The following is a 16,969-nucleotide window of genomic DNA, read 5'->3' on the forward strand; positions in this document are numbered from 1 at the left end:
GTAAATGCGAGTATTGTTACAAAGATTTTATGCAAATATTATTCTCTTATACATAAAAAAAGTTAAAAGAGTTTACTTAAATGCGTAAATGAATCTGTCATTTATAGATAGTCTTTTAAATAGATATGAATGTAAATATAAATTTAAGTTACCTTATTAATTTTATTTATTAATATAAAAATATACTGTGATAAATATTTAAATTACTAATTCCAATTAACAATAACATTTATAATTTTAATAAAAATAGTAATGAAGTTTATTAAATATAAAATACATATGTATACTCACTTTAAGCGCGTCTTCATGAGATATTCCCGAGAAAGGAGTCCCATTGACCTGTAGGATGGAGTCCCCGGGGCGAAGGCCCGCTCTCTCCGCCACCGAGCCCTCTTCCACCCGAGATATGTACACACCCACACCTGTGGAACAAGATTTGCTATATATTTTTTAATGTTATATATATATATGAGTTAACTTTAAATACAAAGTTCAACAACATCACTTCAAGAACCTACCGCATGTTAGGTTTTTGTTTTGAATGGAAAAAGACTACGCAATGTGCAACACATATGCTTCGTTATTAGTAATTTGTGCGATCTATTTACGAGTATGCTTCAACTGTAATTAATTATTATATTAGGAACTTATTAACTTAAGAAATTATTATATTAAGCAATACAATTATTATATTAAGAACATTGAATCTATACAAGCCAAATTTTTCAAAATACAAATGTATGAACAGGCCAATCATTGCCTAAAGCTATTACCTCCGTTGTAACTCGTCAAGAGTTACAACGGAAAGAGTTTAAATATGTTGTTCTTCAAAAATTGTATTATATTTTGATTCATCTTATCTTTTAGACAAAATTTTAAACAGATGTCCCCTTTCTAGTACGCATAAGAAAGATTTTTTCCAAGTCCTCTTTGTAAAAACTGAATATACAACTAACACAATATGACAACATTCTTGCTCCTCTTATAAAGTAGCTCTTGTAATTACATATATATATTTTATTGTATGATCATTGCATATAAAAAACAAATGCTATGTTGATTACATAAATAGCTTCTAGTTTAAATTTTGAAATGCTCTGCAAAAATTTTATATATTTTTTTAAGTTTGCAAATGTATGTTTGAAAATAATATTTTACAATTTTGTTAATATGGACATTATAAGACACACGTTTTTATTAAAGTCAATAATAAGTACGTACCAGTACATTTAAAAATATAATATACTTGTAATCTTTATCACAAGATGTATAATGTTTCTTACCTTCTGCTTATTGTAATATTATCAAATTAGTATAAATCATGTAAGTAAAAAAGTGTTTAGCGTGATGACGAAATGAAAAAATATTTGGAAACGTATATAAAAAGCATTAAAAATACATTAAATAAAATAAAGCATAATATTCTTTATTATAAACCGATTTTATGGCGAGATAAAAGATATTTAGTTTGCTCAGAAGAAAGCAGTGAGGCCTTATTGAAACCTTTCGAGCGTCGTAATTCCTACTTAGCTCTCAATGGAGGCGGATAGAGATTTGTGTCGTGAAATCGTAGATCACTGATTACAAAGCTGTTTGACCGTCCCAGTCCTATTTATATAGCTCCTATATGAACGCAAATCGATAATCGGAGCTCTGTTGTGTCGCACCCACGCAAATCTGGTATTGACATTTTACAATGTAACTTAAATCTACTGCTGTTGTTAAAGCGATTATCGCTTTGATAATAATTGTAGTAGGGAGGCAGGCATATAAAGATAACCGTTTATAAAATTTAATACGGTTTTAATTAATTAGAAAAGAACTACTATTTATATTAACGCATGAATCATTGATCGGATTTAACTTATAAAGTTCAGATAATGACTATTAAAAAAATAAAAAAACTGAAAAAAATCTCTAATTGCATGCAATTTCAAAAACTGTTCAATCACGTCATTATGGCATTAGACTCCGGGCTCAATCTTCTGAATCGATTCGTACCTGTGCAATCGAACTCAATACACCAACCGATGTTAGTGGAAAGATGTTACTAGTGTTCTAATATTAATTTAAGGTATTCTTCGGGAATCTACACCGTTTGTTATCCTCATTCTCATACATGACTTGCCTTATTGTGGAGGTAACAAAAACCTCTATAATAAGATGTCTATCAATATTGACTTTTGAATTTGGTATTTATATTCGTTATCTTGTAAAGTTTTCTTTCGTTCGTTTATCTTGTATCTTATATAGAGCAATGATATCAAAAACCTTTGATTCTGGTCAACATGATACTCTGGTCAGGAAATTAAATCACCATGAAATTATAGAAGATGCGCTCGAGCTTCTGACTTCTTATCTTAACAATAGAATTCAGAAGGTCGACGTAATGGAAAAGATCTCACGGGGTTTCAGTCGGTGTGGGCGTCCCTCAGGAATCAATTCTTGGACCTTTTCTATTCCTCATATATATAAATGATCTGCCTTTTCTTGTAGGGAACAAACATGATATAATGTTTTTTGCTGATGATGCCTCTGTAGTTTTTAAAATTAAAAGAAAACAAGTACAATATGATGATGTAAACAATGCTATCTCTGATATTGTACATTAGTTTAGTGTCCATAATCTTATGTTAAATAATACGAAAACAAAAATTGTAAAATTTAGTACACCAAATGTAAAAAATGTAAAAGTTGTTGTACTTATCAATGAGGAGTGTGACACTCCAAACATTGGTACAAGGAACAAACATAAATTAATTACTCCCATTACTCGACTGCATAGTCAGTAACTTTTTTGTGGGGCAGTGTATACGGTTCTATAACAGGATCCCAGAAAGCGTTCAAAATGCCTTAGTTGCTTAATTTAAAAAAATTGTAAAGGGACGCGTGTGTGCTAAAGGTTATTATACAATTAATGAATTTATGGATGATAGCACACCTTGCGAATAAGACGACCGCCGCATGGTTATTTCTCTCTATTTTTTTTGTAAATGAAACATGATACATGTAAAAAAAATCCCGCTAAATTTCTTTCGCCGGTTCTTCTCAGGGCTGGGTGTTTCTTTTCCGAACCGGTGGTAGTTTCTGGTCTGACTATCAATAAACAAGTGTAATGCTTCGATGTTGAATAAATCATTTTGATTTTTGATTTTGATATTTCAAGTTTCATAACATTTATTAAAGTACGTTGTCCATGGAGAACGAAAAAAGAAAAATACATAACGCGTGCGTTTTTGTACGATAAGATAAATAAATTCCTTGAACTGACCTGCTTCCTTCCCACCCTTGACACAGATGCCGAAGCCATGTGAGTCTGCAGGGTCGCGGCTCATGGTAACGGTCCGCGTGGAGGGTTCTGCCGGCGGCGGCGGCGCACCTCCTGAAGAATACGGCCGCTCCCTGTCCCGCTCGCCCCGGTATATAGCCTATGAATGACAGTTTTTATCGGCTTTGGTTGACTAACTAATTTAAATACAACCTAAATTAGCATTAGCATAACTGATATTTTAAAATATTACCAAATAATCGGTAATATTTTAAATTACTAAGCAACATTATTTAAATTAAAGTAGAAAATATTATGATGACTGATTGTCAAGAATATACATGTCGTTAAAATGCAACGTGCACTCTGTTTTAAAATTGAGCCAAGATTTTTCAAGTATGCGCTGTTGTACAATTGCAACCAGAACATGTTCCCATTTGTTTGTAAAGTCCCAGTTGCAACAGTTCTAAATATCTTTTCCAAAGGAAATCGCAAACAATATAGCGAAGTGAAAATTGCGATCTAACACCAACGTCAAAACGAAAATAATACAACATGAAAGAAAATGTTTTTTTTTTAATTTTATAATTATGTTCATTGCAGCTAATTTAATAAGATAGCTTATTCCCAGGAATACATTTAATTTTAATATTTTTATATACTTGATTACTTCAAAATTAAAATAATTAAAATAAAAAAAATATCATCATAAATTAAATGTCCTTTAAAATAACTAGGCCCGGATTTAACTTCATACTTGCACAATTGAGTCAATCGTTATAATATCAGATATTCTCACCGGCTCAATTTCTTATTACCACGCTCTTTCTCGTAGTACGACTACTAGTATATAGTTGACAAAATTATACGTAGACTTAATAAAATTATCATAATATCATATACCTATTTCTCCCATTTGATCAACAAGTGAGCCTTCAGAGTTATATTCATCAATCACTAAGGAGGTTAGTTGAGCAGACAGCCCATACAAACTTCTCGGCATTGTATTTTGTGCTACAAGGAATCTAACATGATCCCTTTCAATATACGCATTTTTATTACAACTTATCAGGGTTTTTCTAATAAAATAAACCTATGAGTTATAATTTAAAAAAAATATAGTTAGCCACCTGAGTTACTAAATTAAAAATATTATTTTATAATGTATACAATTCTATAGTTTCAGCCAAACTATTGAGCTAAAACATACCTTTGGATCTGGCCTACTTTATGATCTAGACTACTTTTTTACTTGTAATACAGTAAATGTCAATTCAGTGGAAAAGTATATTTTTACTCAACGATTAAATTATATCAACAAAACGAAGTATAGCTACTCCTTTCCTCCCATTGAATAAAATTTTTGCTTTCATGATGTACGTCGCAATTTTATATTCTATAAAATATACATAGGTTATATTCATTTATTACTGATATTTTACCTATTACACTTTACGCTAGTATCTTATATTTATGATTTTACTTTTCTCATAGTATTTAAATGTAAAAAGTACAGGTGATAAACATTTATTACCTCATAATTTTTGTTAGTATCCAATTTGATAACGTAACACGGCCAACAACTGCACTAAGCCGCTCAATACTTAGGCACATCACGCACTATTTTATTTCTGTCAAATTTTATTTTTTGTTACACTTCCATTTACTGAAATAATATATCATCAATATTTTTTTTTCTTACAATTGTTCTGCTTGTCGTCCTTCTGGACAGTATATATTTCGAAAAAAATCAATATCCTTTATGACGGAAAACCAAGAATTTAAAAATAATGCCACGACAAGTGTTCCTAATACACAAAACTGGAAAGTAATTGAATATGAATAATAAGCGTTTATACCACAGTAGTTCATTGTCAACTGACAATATAAGTTTTTTATATCTTCGGCCATGGTACGAGCACGAAAGGGCCACGCCCCCATCCTACGTCAAACCAACACACGATCATTTTTATTTATTATCTAAACAACGAAACTAAAAAAAAGCTTCACAAGGTATTTCGTTAAGGCTATCTAATAACTTAATAATGAATATTCTTCTTGTGATTACAAGTCCTCCAATCCAACTCCACATTTTCTTCTTAAATGTTAGCCGCCGCGGTCATGAATAACTTAGTGGTATCGACTGCAAGCCACTCGCCTCAAATTATTTACACATGACAGCTCTCACTGACTCACTACCATTTACAATTCAACTATTTTTAGAAATCCATTACTTTGATGACCCTAGAATAGATTAAATATTGTTCTAAAATAGTATAACAATTATCATTTTTGTATCTTCATAGGCATTAAAAATATAGCAAAGTTTTCATAATATAATGGACATATCCTATTACCTTCTTATAAGTAATGTACCTTTGTTATGACTTTCTAAAATAATTTGAACCGCTAGCTTTATTAAATTTAATCCTAAAGTGCTTGAAAAAACCTACTCAAAAATAGTATGCATATTCCTTTATGTATCTCCTTATGGCTCCCGTAGCTTCTGGCGTCTGACCAAGTCTGTGCAAAACAATTTCTGCCAACCTTCGCTGCCACCGCTCAGAAATCCGGACGGATCCCTAGCTCACAGTCCGCAAGAGCAAGCTGATCTCCTGGCTAAACTCTTTGCCGATAATTCCGTCATCGTTGATTGTAGTGCGCTGCCACCTACAATACCTTCATGTGGCCATACAATGCCTGACATCAAAATCAGGCAACGTGATGTGCGTGCGGAGCTGCAATCACTTGATGTACGGAAAGCTAGCGGTCCCGATGGAATACCAGCCATAGTGCTGAAGAAGTGCGCAGCGGAGCTGTCTCCTGTGTTAACGCGCCTGTTCCAACTTTCTCTCTCTTCGGGATGTGTGCCGGAGGCTTGGAGAAGAGCTAATGTGCAAGCGGTTCCCAAAAAAGGGGATCGGTCTGACCCGGCAAATTATCGGCCAATAGCTATCACCTCAGTACTTTGTAAGGTGATGGAACGGATTTTAAACAACCAACTGATCCATTACCTAGAAGATCACTGTCTAATTAATGATCGTCAGTACGGGTTTCGACCAAAACGGTTCACAGGTGATCTTCTAGCGTACGTAACACACCTCTGGGGTGAAGCTATCGACAAGCATGAAGAATCGTTGGCTGTCAGCCTCGATATCTCCAAGGCTTTCGACAGGGTCTGGCACAGAAGTCTTCTCTCCAAGCTGCCGACATATGGTCTGCCTGCTCAGCTATGCACCTGGATTGCCAGCTTCCTACACAAGCGTAGCCTTCGTGTTTTAGTTGATGGTTGCGCTTCACAATTCTATGTAGTGAATGCTGGGGTCCCCCTGGGATCTGTGCTATCTCCGACACTCTTTCTTTTGCATATCAATGATATGCTCTCTCTCTTGGGAACATACATTGCTATGCAGACGATAGTACAGTGCATGGTGGATACCATGGACGCGCAGTGGCTGGGCGGGCGGAAATTGAGGAGAGGCGGAAGGATCTTGTCATTGAACTCGATAGGACATTAAAGCTCATCGCCAAATGGGGCTCTGATAATCTTGTTGAGTTTAATGCCAAAAAACACAGGTATGCGCTCTCACAGCGAAAAAGTCAGCATTTTCCCCTCTTCCCTCCCTCTGTGGTACTCCGCTGGTGATACAAAGCAAAATCGCCATGCTGGGGATTGACGTTCGCTGCGACCTTAGTCCAAGGGATTACATCGAGGCTGTTATAAAAACAGCTTCACGGAAACTCGGAGTTCTGAACAAGGTGCGGCGATTTTTCACGCCACAACAACTGTGCTTGCTGTACAAAACACAGGTACGGTCTTGCGTGGAATATTGCTCGCACCTTTGGGATGGCTCCGCTAAGTACCTACTGGAGGCCTTGGACCGGTTTCAGCGACGTGCCGTACGCATTATTGGCGACGTAAAGGTCACAAACACCGTTGAACCTTTACAATTGCGTCGTGAGATAGCAGCACTTAGCGCTTTCTATCGACTGTATCACGGCGAGTGCTCTGAGGAATTATTCTCTCTAATTCCTGCTTCCCCCTTCCTTCTTAAGTCCACGCGAGCTGGTTCTCGATGTCACCGCCTAACTGTGACATCAATTCCAAAAAATGGAATTCCTTACCAGCTCACATGTTCCCCTCCTCTTACAACCCGGGTTCCTTCAAACGAGGCGTGAAGAGGCATCTTGCGGGCCGGCAAGGCGAAGGCGGCTAGTGCAGCACGTTTTTCCCGTCTGTACTGGCCGTCGTCGCGTTTGAACTCTACTACCACTTACCATCAGGTGGAGTAGAGTCATTTGCCCTCCCGGCAAATATTAAAAAAAAAAATGTCTACCTGAGGTAATGTACCTGGCCTGGACTTTTATATTACTTACATGATGTGTTGTGCTGCTTGGACTACTAGCCGGCGAATGTCGCCTAGCTGGCAATGGTGCTGGTAGAGGTGCTGGCAAAGGTGCCGGCGGATGCGAAGGAGGCAATGCCTTGCCCAGCGCCGCGGCTCCCCCTTGACCGAACAAACGGAGTACTTGCTCCGGTGATATCGGTCTCTTCTTGCCATTTGCACTTAGATGATTCGTACTATTACGTAGACTAGTTGCTCCTAATTATAAAAAAAAATGTTCTTTATATTTGAATACTGTAATACAAGCAAATAGTTACCAAGCTAAGAAGAAATATGCGCGTGATATAGGAATTATTATCAATATCATTACATTATTCGAATATTTAACAACTTTCAAATTTCACAATATTTATAATTTTCTGTACAAAATTTTAAGACTTACTTGACTTTACTGTACATTTGTATAGTACTACACAATATATTAACCTGCACTGTTAGCAATATTAGAAGACCCAAGATAGGGTGCTCTTGAGAGCTTCCCCGGGTAATGATGCTGTGAGTATGGCGCGTGGTGACCGTGCGAGGAGGCCGGTCGTTCCACTATAGTGTATGAGGTGCCTGGCGGAGAGTAGTACACACCACCACGCGCCCGCGCCCGCGCGTCTTCCGCCTCATAACTGGTGTGACGGTTATCCTGCAACAATCGCTAATATCAAACATTATATTAAGTACCTACCACTTTTCAATTATATGGCTCTTTCGTAACAGTTTATATGCAATTTAAATAAAATCAAAAATAAATTTCAAGTTTACCTTTCTTATATCCTATAATATATGCATTTTTTTTCAATGACTCTACAATTCCTTGCTATAGATTAATAGGGTTTGATAATACCTTAGTGTAAATAAAGATATTGAGATATGAAATATTTTTTACAAACTAAACATGGTCAGAAGGCTATACCTTCAACGTAAGCAATTATAGACGTCATTGTATTCAATTCAATTATCACTAAAAAAGATTCTAATCATGATATTAGATTATAAAATGATTACTCGTTTTATTTTTATACGGGGATGGAAAATATTGCTTGAATGAATGATATAAAATGATATGGCAAACGTATTAGCGAAAAAGGTAATTAATGCTCAATGTAGCGAAACATAATCCATATTTGGTGAATGAATGAATTGAATTGAATGAGCGAATGCCAGAAGAAATGGCCAACGAAAGGAAAGGTGCAACGAAATATATATTAAAATAATAAAACATATTGAACTTAGAAAATGATTTTTATTTATGTATTCGATGACGTATACATCCTTGAAGTAGTATCGTTATTGCGTAACCAAAACAATCCAAGTGTTTTACTTTAACATAAGCTCTATTCCGCATTACAAGTATGGCTTAACGCCAAGCGTAGCAGGTTGCACGATAGCAACAGTTCACTGACTTCCGCCGCGTTGTAGCCCTGGCCATAACCCAACGACATGCACCGACTAAACAGCCTTATCTGCTATACAATCGTGGATTTCAACTTATGTTGCAGTTGTAAATTACCTGCTGTGAGCGTGAATGTCTCGCGAGGTGGTGCGCGGGCGGGTGCTGGGGGGTGGCGGAGCGCCAGCCGTAGCCCTGCGCGTAGGGCGGCGGCCAGCGCGCGCCGAACTCCGCCAGCTCGGAGCCCTCGCCCTCCCCCGACCTCATGCCGGGGGCAACCGATCACTCTATGGTACCAAAAATAATAATTACAATTATTTAATACAGTATAAACATAAACTCTTACTTCAAGCAAACTGATGATTATCAGGTTTGATTTTAGCGCTCTTGTCGAAACAAAAGGAAGAAAAAAAAAAGTTATTTTACTGATTTTTTTTGTGGTACAAGCTGTTGTAATTACTAAGTGAATAGAAGAAAAAGCAATTTGCAGTGGCGCACGTAGCACCTGGGCGCGTTCCAATTTATAAGTTCGTAGACTTGCAGACAGTACATATTTGTTATTTGTTGGAATACAAAAAAACATTGCTAAATAATTCATGTTATCAGTTGATTTGACCATATCTGCGGAACATTATTATAATACCTAAAAAGGTAGAAACTGATGCACACATACTAATTATTTATCAACTCTCTCAATCTATTAGTGGCATTTTAAAATTGTTACAAGTTCTACACTTTTCAGTTATTATTAAAAGGTTTTATTTTAAATATGTATTTATTATAATTAAATATAATTGTTTGTTTGTTTTTGTTTTTTCGTTTTCAAAGCAAAACTACAAATCCAATTGATACGAAACTTACATAATATTTTAGTTTTAAATTCTAGGTCGAACATAAAAGTATGTTATTTTGTATATTATTGTCATATTTACAAAAAAAAATGTGCAACAAACTGCAGATGAAGGAAAAATTGTCGGTCCAGGACAGAACAGTAACACGGAAATTTTGTATGACAGATTTCTAGGTCGTCAAAATGTCGACGGCATATAGTTAAGTTTAATAGATAAGCCTCTGTAACTATTTTTATGTCTAACAAAAAAAATCATATAAATTTTGCCTTAGAAATTAATATTCCGTGATATTTAAATAAATACGTGAAAAAGATGTAGGGAAGTGCTACTAATCATTCATAAAAGACAGAAGTCTTTATTACCTTAAAGGTTAATTGTGAAATTATTACAATTCAAGAAGTATAATATACAATTTAAACTACTTCATTAAGCAAATTGCGTTTTATATTATTTAATTACATCATTTAATCCACAAAAAAAAAAAACAATTTTTCTTGTTAAGTTTTATCTTATTCCCTAGAAAATCATAGAGCAACTAATTTAAAAACTTTTAAATTTTGTTCTCGCACATATATTTGTACAAAGCTTAACCCGTTAGTCTCAAGATTTACGAAGTTTATCATGAACGAGTTCGTGCTGCCTGCAGTGGCTATCACACGTTTGCTTCCGCTCGTTTGCTAATGAGTTCAAGTTCCAAGGTACTTCAAGTTTACAGACTTTCCTTGACATGCTAACAAAGAACAATACGTCTATATATATCTTTCGACACTATTATTAAATAAGACTTCAAACAGTGATAAATTTCATAATAAGTAACGTAGGCAATAGATGTCAAAGTAATGTCAAAGTAATGTTAAAAATGTTTGTATAGATAATAAATTAGCTTTATAGCTATGCCAACCCGGCTTTTATGAGAAATTAAATGAAATCGCTTAGATTGCTTTTCATAAAAGCTATCGTCATCGTTCTAAGTAATTAGGGTTTGATGGCAAAATGTATATCCGTACAATGTTCGTTTCATGTTTCGCAGGTTTGCGGTCAGGCGAGACCAGCCCATTTCCGTTCATTCGCGCCATTAAAGAATCTACTGGACAAATTCGCTCACTTATGGAAGAACCGGCTTTGGGTAAATATTGTGACGTAATATTGTCACTAGTATGGCAAAATTGAAAGAAAATGATTCTCTAAGACTATTTTTTTTTGTTATATAATAAATTTACACAATTCTACAAAGAAATGAAACTGTACATCGTTAATTAAATACACTATCCCAGTTTAAGTGTCAAGTGTGTTCACACAACAAAAAAATAATTGATAGACAATAATAGGTATTACTTTTAAAGTAATAAACGCCAAGTGTATATTATCATACATTTTTGTTTTTTGCAAACATTTTAAAACTTTAATTCAAACTTTAACTTCAATAAATGTGAATGTTACACATTCTTTTAAAAAATAACACAACATAATTTAATAAAATAAACTACTAAAAGGGTAGATAAAGAAATTAACTGAGAAGCATAATATGGATAATATCGCTCTGCGCAAACCAATAGTAATAAACGCCAAATAAGTAACAAACTTATTGGTAGGGCTTTGTGCACACTCGTATAGCACAACAGATATTATACCGCCAAACAGCAATAGTTTGTTGTGTTCGATATACTTTGTTAATAAAGTAATTTTTTGCATTGCGATCACCTAGACAGGATGTACTTGGGACATCCTGTCTAGATGATTGCTGTAATGAAACTGCATGGCATAGACTAATTTAACAAAAAAACTTGCAAACACTAAAAAGGGCTTGGTATACTGACTTCCTACTAGTAATAATTATGAAATTTAAATGAACTGAAAATGAATGTGTGAATTTAAAAGTTTGGTATATTATTATAAAAAAAACGATCAAACTTTTGTAAAAAAACTTTACAGTGATGACTCGGTCATATCTCATATTTCAAAAGTTAATATAGAAATTATTTAAAAAGATAACGATTAGTCTCACGATAATCTAGTTCTCAAAACTATATTTTCCAAAAATAAAACATCATTGTAATAACAATGCTAAATTGTTTTAAAAATTTTCATCGATTATAATTAGTTTAAACGACTCTACGTTTATAAAAAACCATAGATGCAAAATAAAACTTTCACATTCATCTATTTTAATTACCTGAACGAGAAAATATTCTTTTTAATAAAAATTATGTAGTAATCGTAATCTTGAGGTAATATTATCGATATGGGAGTTAATGCCATATGTTAAAGTTACGCGTACTGTTTGATGTTCTATGCACAGTAATTAATTAATGGATTTGATTTACACTCGATATGTACAAAGTTTCTACCCTTAGTCTACATAATATGTAGTGGCAACATATAAGGCCGCAGACCCGAAGGCCCTGGGTTCAAAATCCCAGGTTGGGTCAATAATCTTGTTGAGTTCAACACCAAGAAAACACAGGTGTACGTTTTCACAACGAAAAAGTCACCATTTTCCCCTATGAGGGAAGGCCTCTGTGGCATTACGCTGATACCTCAATCCAAAGGATTATATCGAGGCTGTTATCAAAACAACCTCACGGAAACTTGGGGTTCTGAACAAAGTGTGGCGTTTTTTCACGCCACAGCAACTGCTCCTGTTATATTTTCTATTCTCTTACTTTTTTATACAATATGTTAAATAATAATATTGATATTCCCGAGTTATTGGCCACATTGACGTTTAATTTACCTCGTAGCAATACAAGACGAATAGGTAATCTTTTACACACAGGAACATACAGGACGCAATTAGGAAAAAATCACTTATACCCCGTTTATCAGATTTATACAATAGCATTTCAAAACTAGTAGCTGATTTGAATATTTTCCATAATAGTCGGTCTCAGTACAAACGCAACATTTTGAATTACCTAAATAAATCGTTGAACTATCTTTCAATCGACCTGATTGATTTTTTGACTTATTATTCACTAACTTATATAGAATTATGACATTTTTTTTGTTCTTTAAAATTGTTTTTTGTTTTTCTTTTGTTCTTCTTCAATTTTTTTTTCTCTCTAAATTAATATGTAAGTTTATATAAATATTAAATATTCAATCGTAATTTTAACAATAATTTCAAAATATTTTTAATAATTTAAATGATGTTAATGTATTTGTATTTTAATGGACTTGTAATTTTTAACTAAAAACTTTATTTAATGACTATGTTTAATGTGATGCTTATACGAAAGATGTGATAACCTATAATTAGTAGAATATTTGTCAAAAAACCTTTTAAACCTCTATTTATGTGCCTATCTGATGTATGTACTGTTGGTTGTCCAAAATAAATAAATAAATACAAAACGCAGGTGCGGTCTTGCGTTGAATATTGCTCGCACCTTTGGGATGGCTCCGCTAAGTACCTTCTTGAGGCCTTGGATCGGTTGCAACGACGTGCGATTCGCATTATCGACGACGCAAAGGTCGCTAATACCCTCGAGCCTTTGCAATTGCATCAAGAAATAGCAGTGGTAAGCGCTTTCTATAGAATATATCATATGTGCTCTGAGGAATTATTCTCCCTCATTCCCGCTTCCCCTTTCCTTCACAAGTCTACGCGTGCTGGCTCTCGATGTCACCGCCTTACTGTGACATCAATTCCATCGCGCACGAAGAAATTTGGCAACTCTTCTCTTTGTCGCACCACTAAAAAATGGAATTCTTTACCAGCACACGTGTTCCCCTACTCTTACAACCTGGGTTCCTCCAAACGAGGCGTAAAGAGGCATCTTGCGGGCCGGCAAGGCAGGGGCGGCTAGTGCAGAACATTCTCGACTGTACTAGCCGTCGTCGCGTTTGGACTCCACTACCACTTACCATCAGGTGGAGTGGAGTCGTTTGCTTTCCCGGAATAAAAAAAAAGTTTTTGAGTTTTTCTGTCAAGAATTCTCAGTAGCAGCCCGGAGTCTGGAAGTTGGTGTGTGTACACTCCCGTGTCTCGGAAAACACGTAAAGCGCCTGAATTCTTTCCGGTCGTGTCAGATTGCCATCCTATCGCATTATGAGAGTTAGGGAATAGGTAGTGCACCTGTGTTGGCGCACACACTTGTGCACTATAATATGTCCTGCGCAGTTAGCTTATCTCTCATGAGATTTGCCGCAGTAACCGAAATCGGTCTGGAGGACTATTATTATTATAATATATTACTATTTTTTGTTCTAGAAAATGAAAAAGTTTTAAAGCAAACGAAGTATTTTTTTTTAAATTAAATATATATATATATAATTAAATATATACAATTAAATATACATATATATATAAATAAATAAATATATATATATATATATATATATATATATATATATAATAAGTATGATAAATTAAATATATATCAATTTTAAGTATGAGTGGTAGCCTATTTTGCACAACGAAATCATTTAATTACTGAACTGAATAATCAAGTTGGTACGCGAATAAAATATATTCATAAAACAAACTCGTTTGTTATGATATTGAATAATGTCAGAAGTGAAATAATTTTACTGAACAAGTTATTGACAGGTCATTGATCAGACAACGTTGTCATTAATGAATATCTGCGCTCTAGCCAGCGCGCTAACAGCCGCACTGCGGTCAGTGTAGCTTTATCAATGACAAATATACGAAATTAACCAATTAACTAATAAATACAATTACCCTTCCACAACTGATAAGCTTAGACAGTGACAAAAGAAAAGCAAATTTTAAAATTAATTAATTATCGCAGTATTGTATTTTATTTTATACTCTTAAGTTTTTAAATTAAAAATATATATATAATTAATTGGTGATTTAATGGTGGTAGTTTAAGAAAACGTTTAGTTCATCTCCCGAAGGTTTTTGTGTCTGATATATATAAGAGCCAAATACGTAAGATATATATTGACAATAATATATCATGTTGATAAGTTAGGAATAGACGTGTGTCTGGCATGAAGCCAGTCTGACTTCGGTTGACGGCCAACTCACATCCTTGTTTGAAAACTTATGACGTCATAAATGTGTAATATTAGGTAACATTAATTAAACAAAATTAAACAAAGTTTTTGTTACTAAAACAAGGAATTGCGAGTATTAAAATAATATACTATGAAGTATTATTATTTATAAAGTAACATACAGAAAAGGTGTTCTTGTCTACGAACTACGATTCTACAGGGTAGCATTTCTATTTTATCAATCAGGGAAAAAGCTATCTAAATCTGTGCCCCTAGTCTCAAAATATATCACATACCACGCTTCGAGCAAGATTTTAGTTAATAATGATTTTAAAAGAAGTGGTGATGAGGAATATTAGAAATATATGTTGTTAAAATGATTTTGAAACATTACCTGTGTTATTATATAAATCGAAGTAATAACTTTGAATTAATTAAAACAGTCCCTGCATATTTATGCATATCCTGTTACGCTTTTCTCAAGGAACAATAGTGTTTGAATTCATTTATCATCTGCTTGATCTCTCGCTTTTGTTGCCCTTGTTTTTAAAAAATCTGTGTTAATTAATCTTAAAAAAAAAAACAAAAATAACAAAGAATATGAAGAAATTTATCCCTGCTGATATTATGAATGCGTAAAATTCTGTTTGTTATTTTGTCCTTTATCACATAACGATAGAACAATGGATTGTTTTCATTTAGATAATGCATAGTTCCTTTGAGATGTATATTCAAATTGAAAATCTTTATTCAACAGATAACATTTATTATTGTCAAAAATCTACCTCCGGTTCCGAATGAAAAATCTAAAAATACCACACCTCATAGAAACTTAGCTGAATATTTTAACTTCACATATTGCTCTAATCCTCTTAATAAACAACTGAATATAATTTTATCCAATTTCTGAAATGGCGTTAAATATATTTTGTCCCGTAAAAATGTATAATGCCTGTGGGTATTATAACTAAGTCTATTATAACTAACTCTGTAATTGTTGTGAACAAATGTTGAAATTACCACTTAGGTGCTTTATGTACCGTCGAAATGCATAGTTCCAGTGGGATTCTAAGTTAGTACTAATTTGTACAACTTTCTATCGAATTCTCAGTTTGTATGTAGATATTAATTCTACAGGTACACACCAAGTTGGCCGGACTGAAGTTGGCTTTCCGAGTATTTCGCGCATGTAGGTCATACTGGGGCGTCGATAGAGAATAGTCATGTGCTACTGCTACATATTCGCTGGAATGATTAATTATTCAATTCTATCTAAATCAGTAATAACAATCACAAAAAACTACTCGTGACTTAAAAAAAATTATTACATAACTATATTTAATAAAAAGTTCTTCATATGTTTATCACACAGAGCATTATATAAACAGTTTTATTAATAAATATATATATATATATATATATATATTATTATTATGCAATAATATAAGTTACAACTTATATTATTGCATAATAAAATATATTTTTAATAAAATCTTTATAATTAAATATTATATCTCCTGTTGGGATTCTTACTAATCCTTTTTCGGCTGTCCTTTTAATCGACTAAGGTAACTTATTAAGTTTCATAGGTAATAGCGAACTTCGTTAATAGTCAACAGGCAGAATTTAGCCGAAGAATCATTTAAAATTAGATATCAATTTGGTCCTAATTTTTTTTAATTGGTACACCAATGAAGATTGCCCTTTTAGTTAATTGTTTTTGTTTTATACACATATAAAGGGTGGTCCAACAAAGACAAGCACTGAAGTTCCCGACTACATAATCAGGATAAATAAGATATAAAAAATTAAGAAGTCTTAAACATAAACAGAATAAAATATTTGATGCAATATACAGTTGTACTATCCTACAACAAGTCTATCAATTGACTAGAGTCCTCGCCGTGATTTCTTTTTTCTTAATTTATTTTTTATATACATATCAGTTTATATATCAATAAGAAAATAAATTAAAACTTACTTCAAACTTTTTTGACATTTATAAATTAGGACAAAAAGTTACAGGAAATTGTACTGATCCAAATAAAATATATGGATATATACAATTATACAATGCTTACAATGTTTCGATCAA

General features: G+C 33.7%; 1 protein-coding gene across 2 annotated transcripts in view; it reads right to left on the minus strand.

Annotated features, from left to right (window-relative positions):
* The window catches only part of LOC126781280 (membrane-associated guanylate kinase, WW and PDZ domain-containing protein 3), an 83,834-nt gene that overhangs the window by 57,035 nt on the left and 9,830 nt on the right, over nt 1–16,969 (minus strand). The window contains exons 2-6 of one of the 2 annotated variants that reach the window (XM_050506175.1): nt 9,176–9,342; nt 8,101–8,308; nt 7,646–7,872; nt 3,272–3,428; nt 292–422 (exon numbers count right to left, since the gene is read on the minus strand). In XM_050506175.1, the coding sequence (XP_050362132.1) occupies nt 292–422; nt 3,272–3,428; nt 7,646–7,872; nt 8,101–8,308; nt 9,176–9,322 (870 nt within the window). In that variant the 5' untranslated portion in view covers nt 9,323–9,342. Of the gene's footprint in view, nt 1–291; nt 423–3,271; nt 3,429–7,645; nt 7,873–8,100; nt 8,321–9,175; nt 9,343–16,969 lie in introns of both variants that reach the window. The other variant, XM_050506174.1, reaches the window with a different exon arrangement.

Source organism: Nymphalis io, chromosome 3, assembly GCF_905147045.1.
Source record: "Nymphalis io chromosome 3, ilAglIoxx1.1, whole genome shotgun sequence".
NCBI classification, from domain to species: Eukaryota; Metazoa; Arthropoda; class Insecta; order Lepidoptera; family Nymphalidae; genus Nymphalis; species Nymphalis io.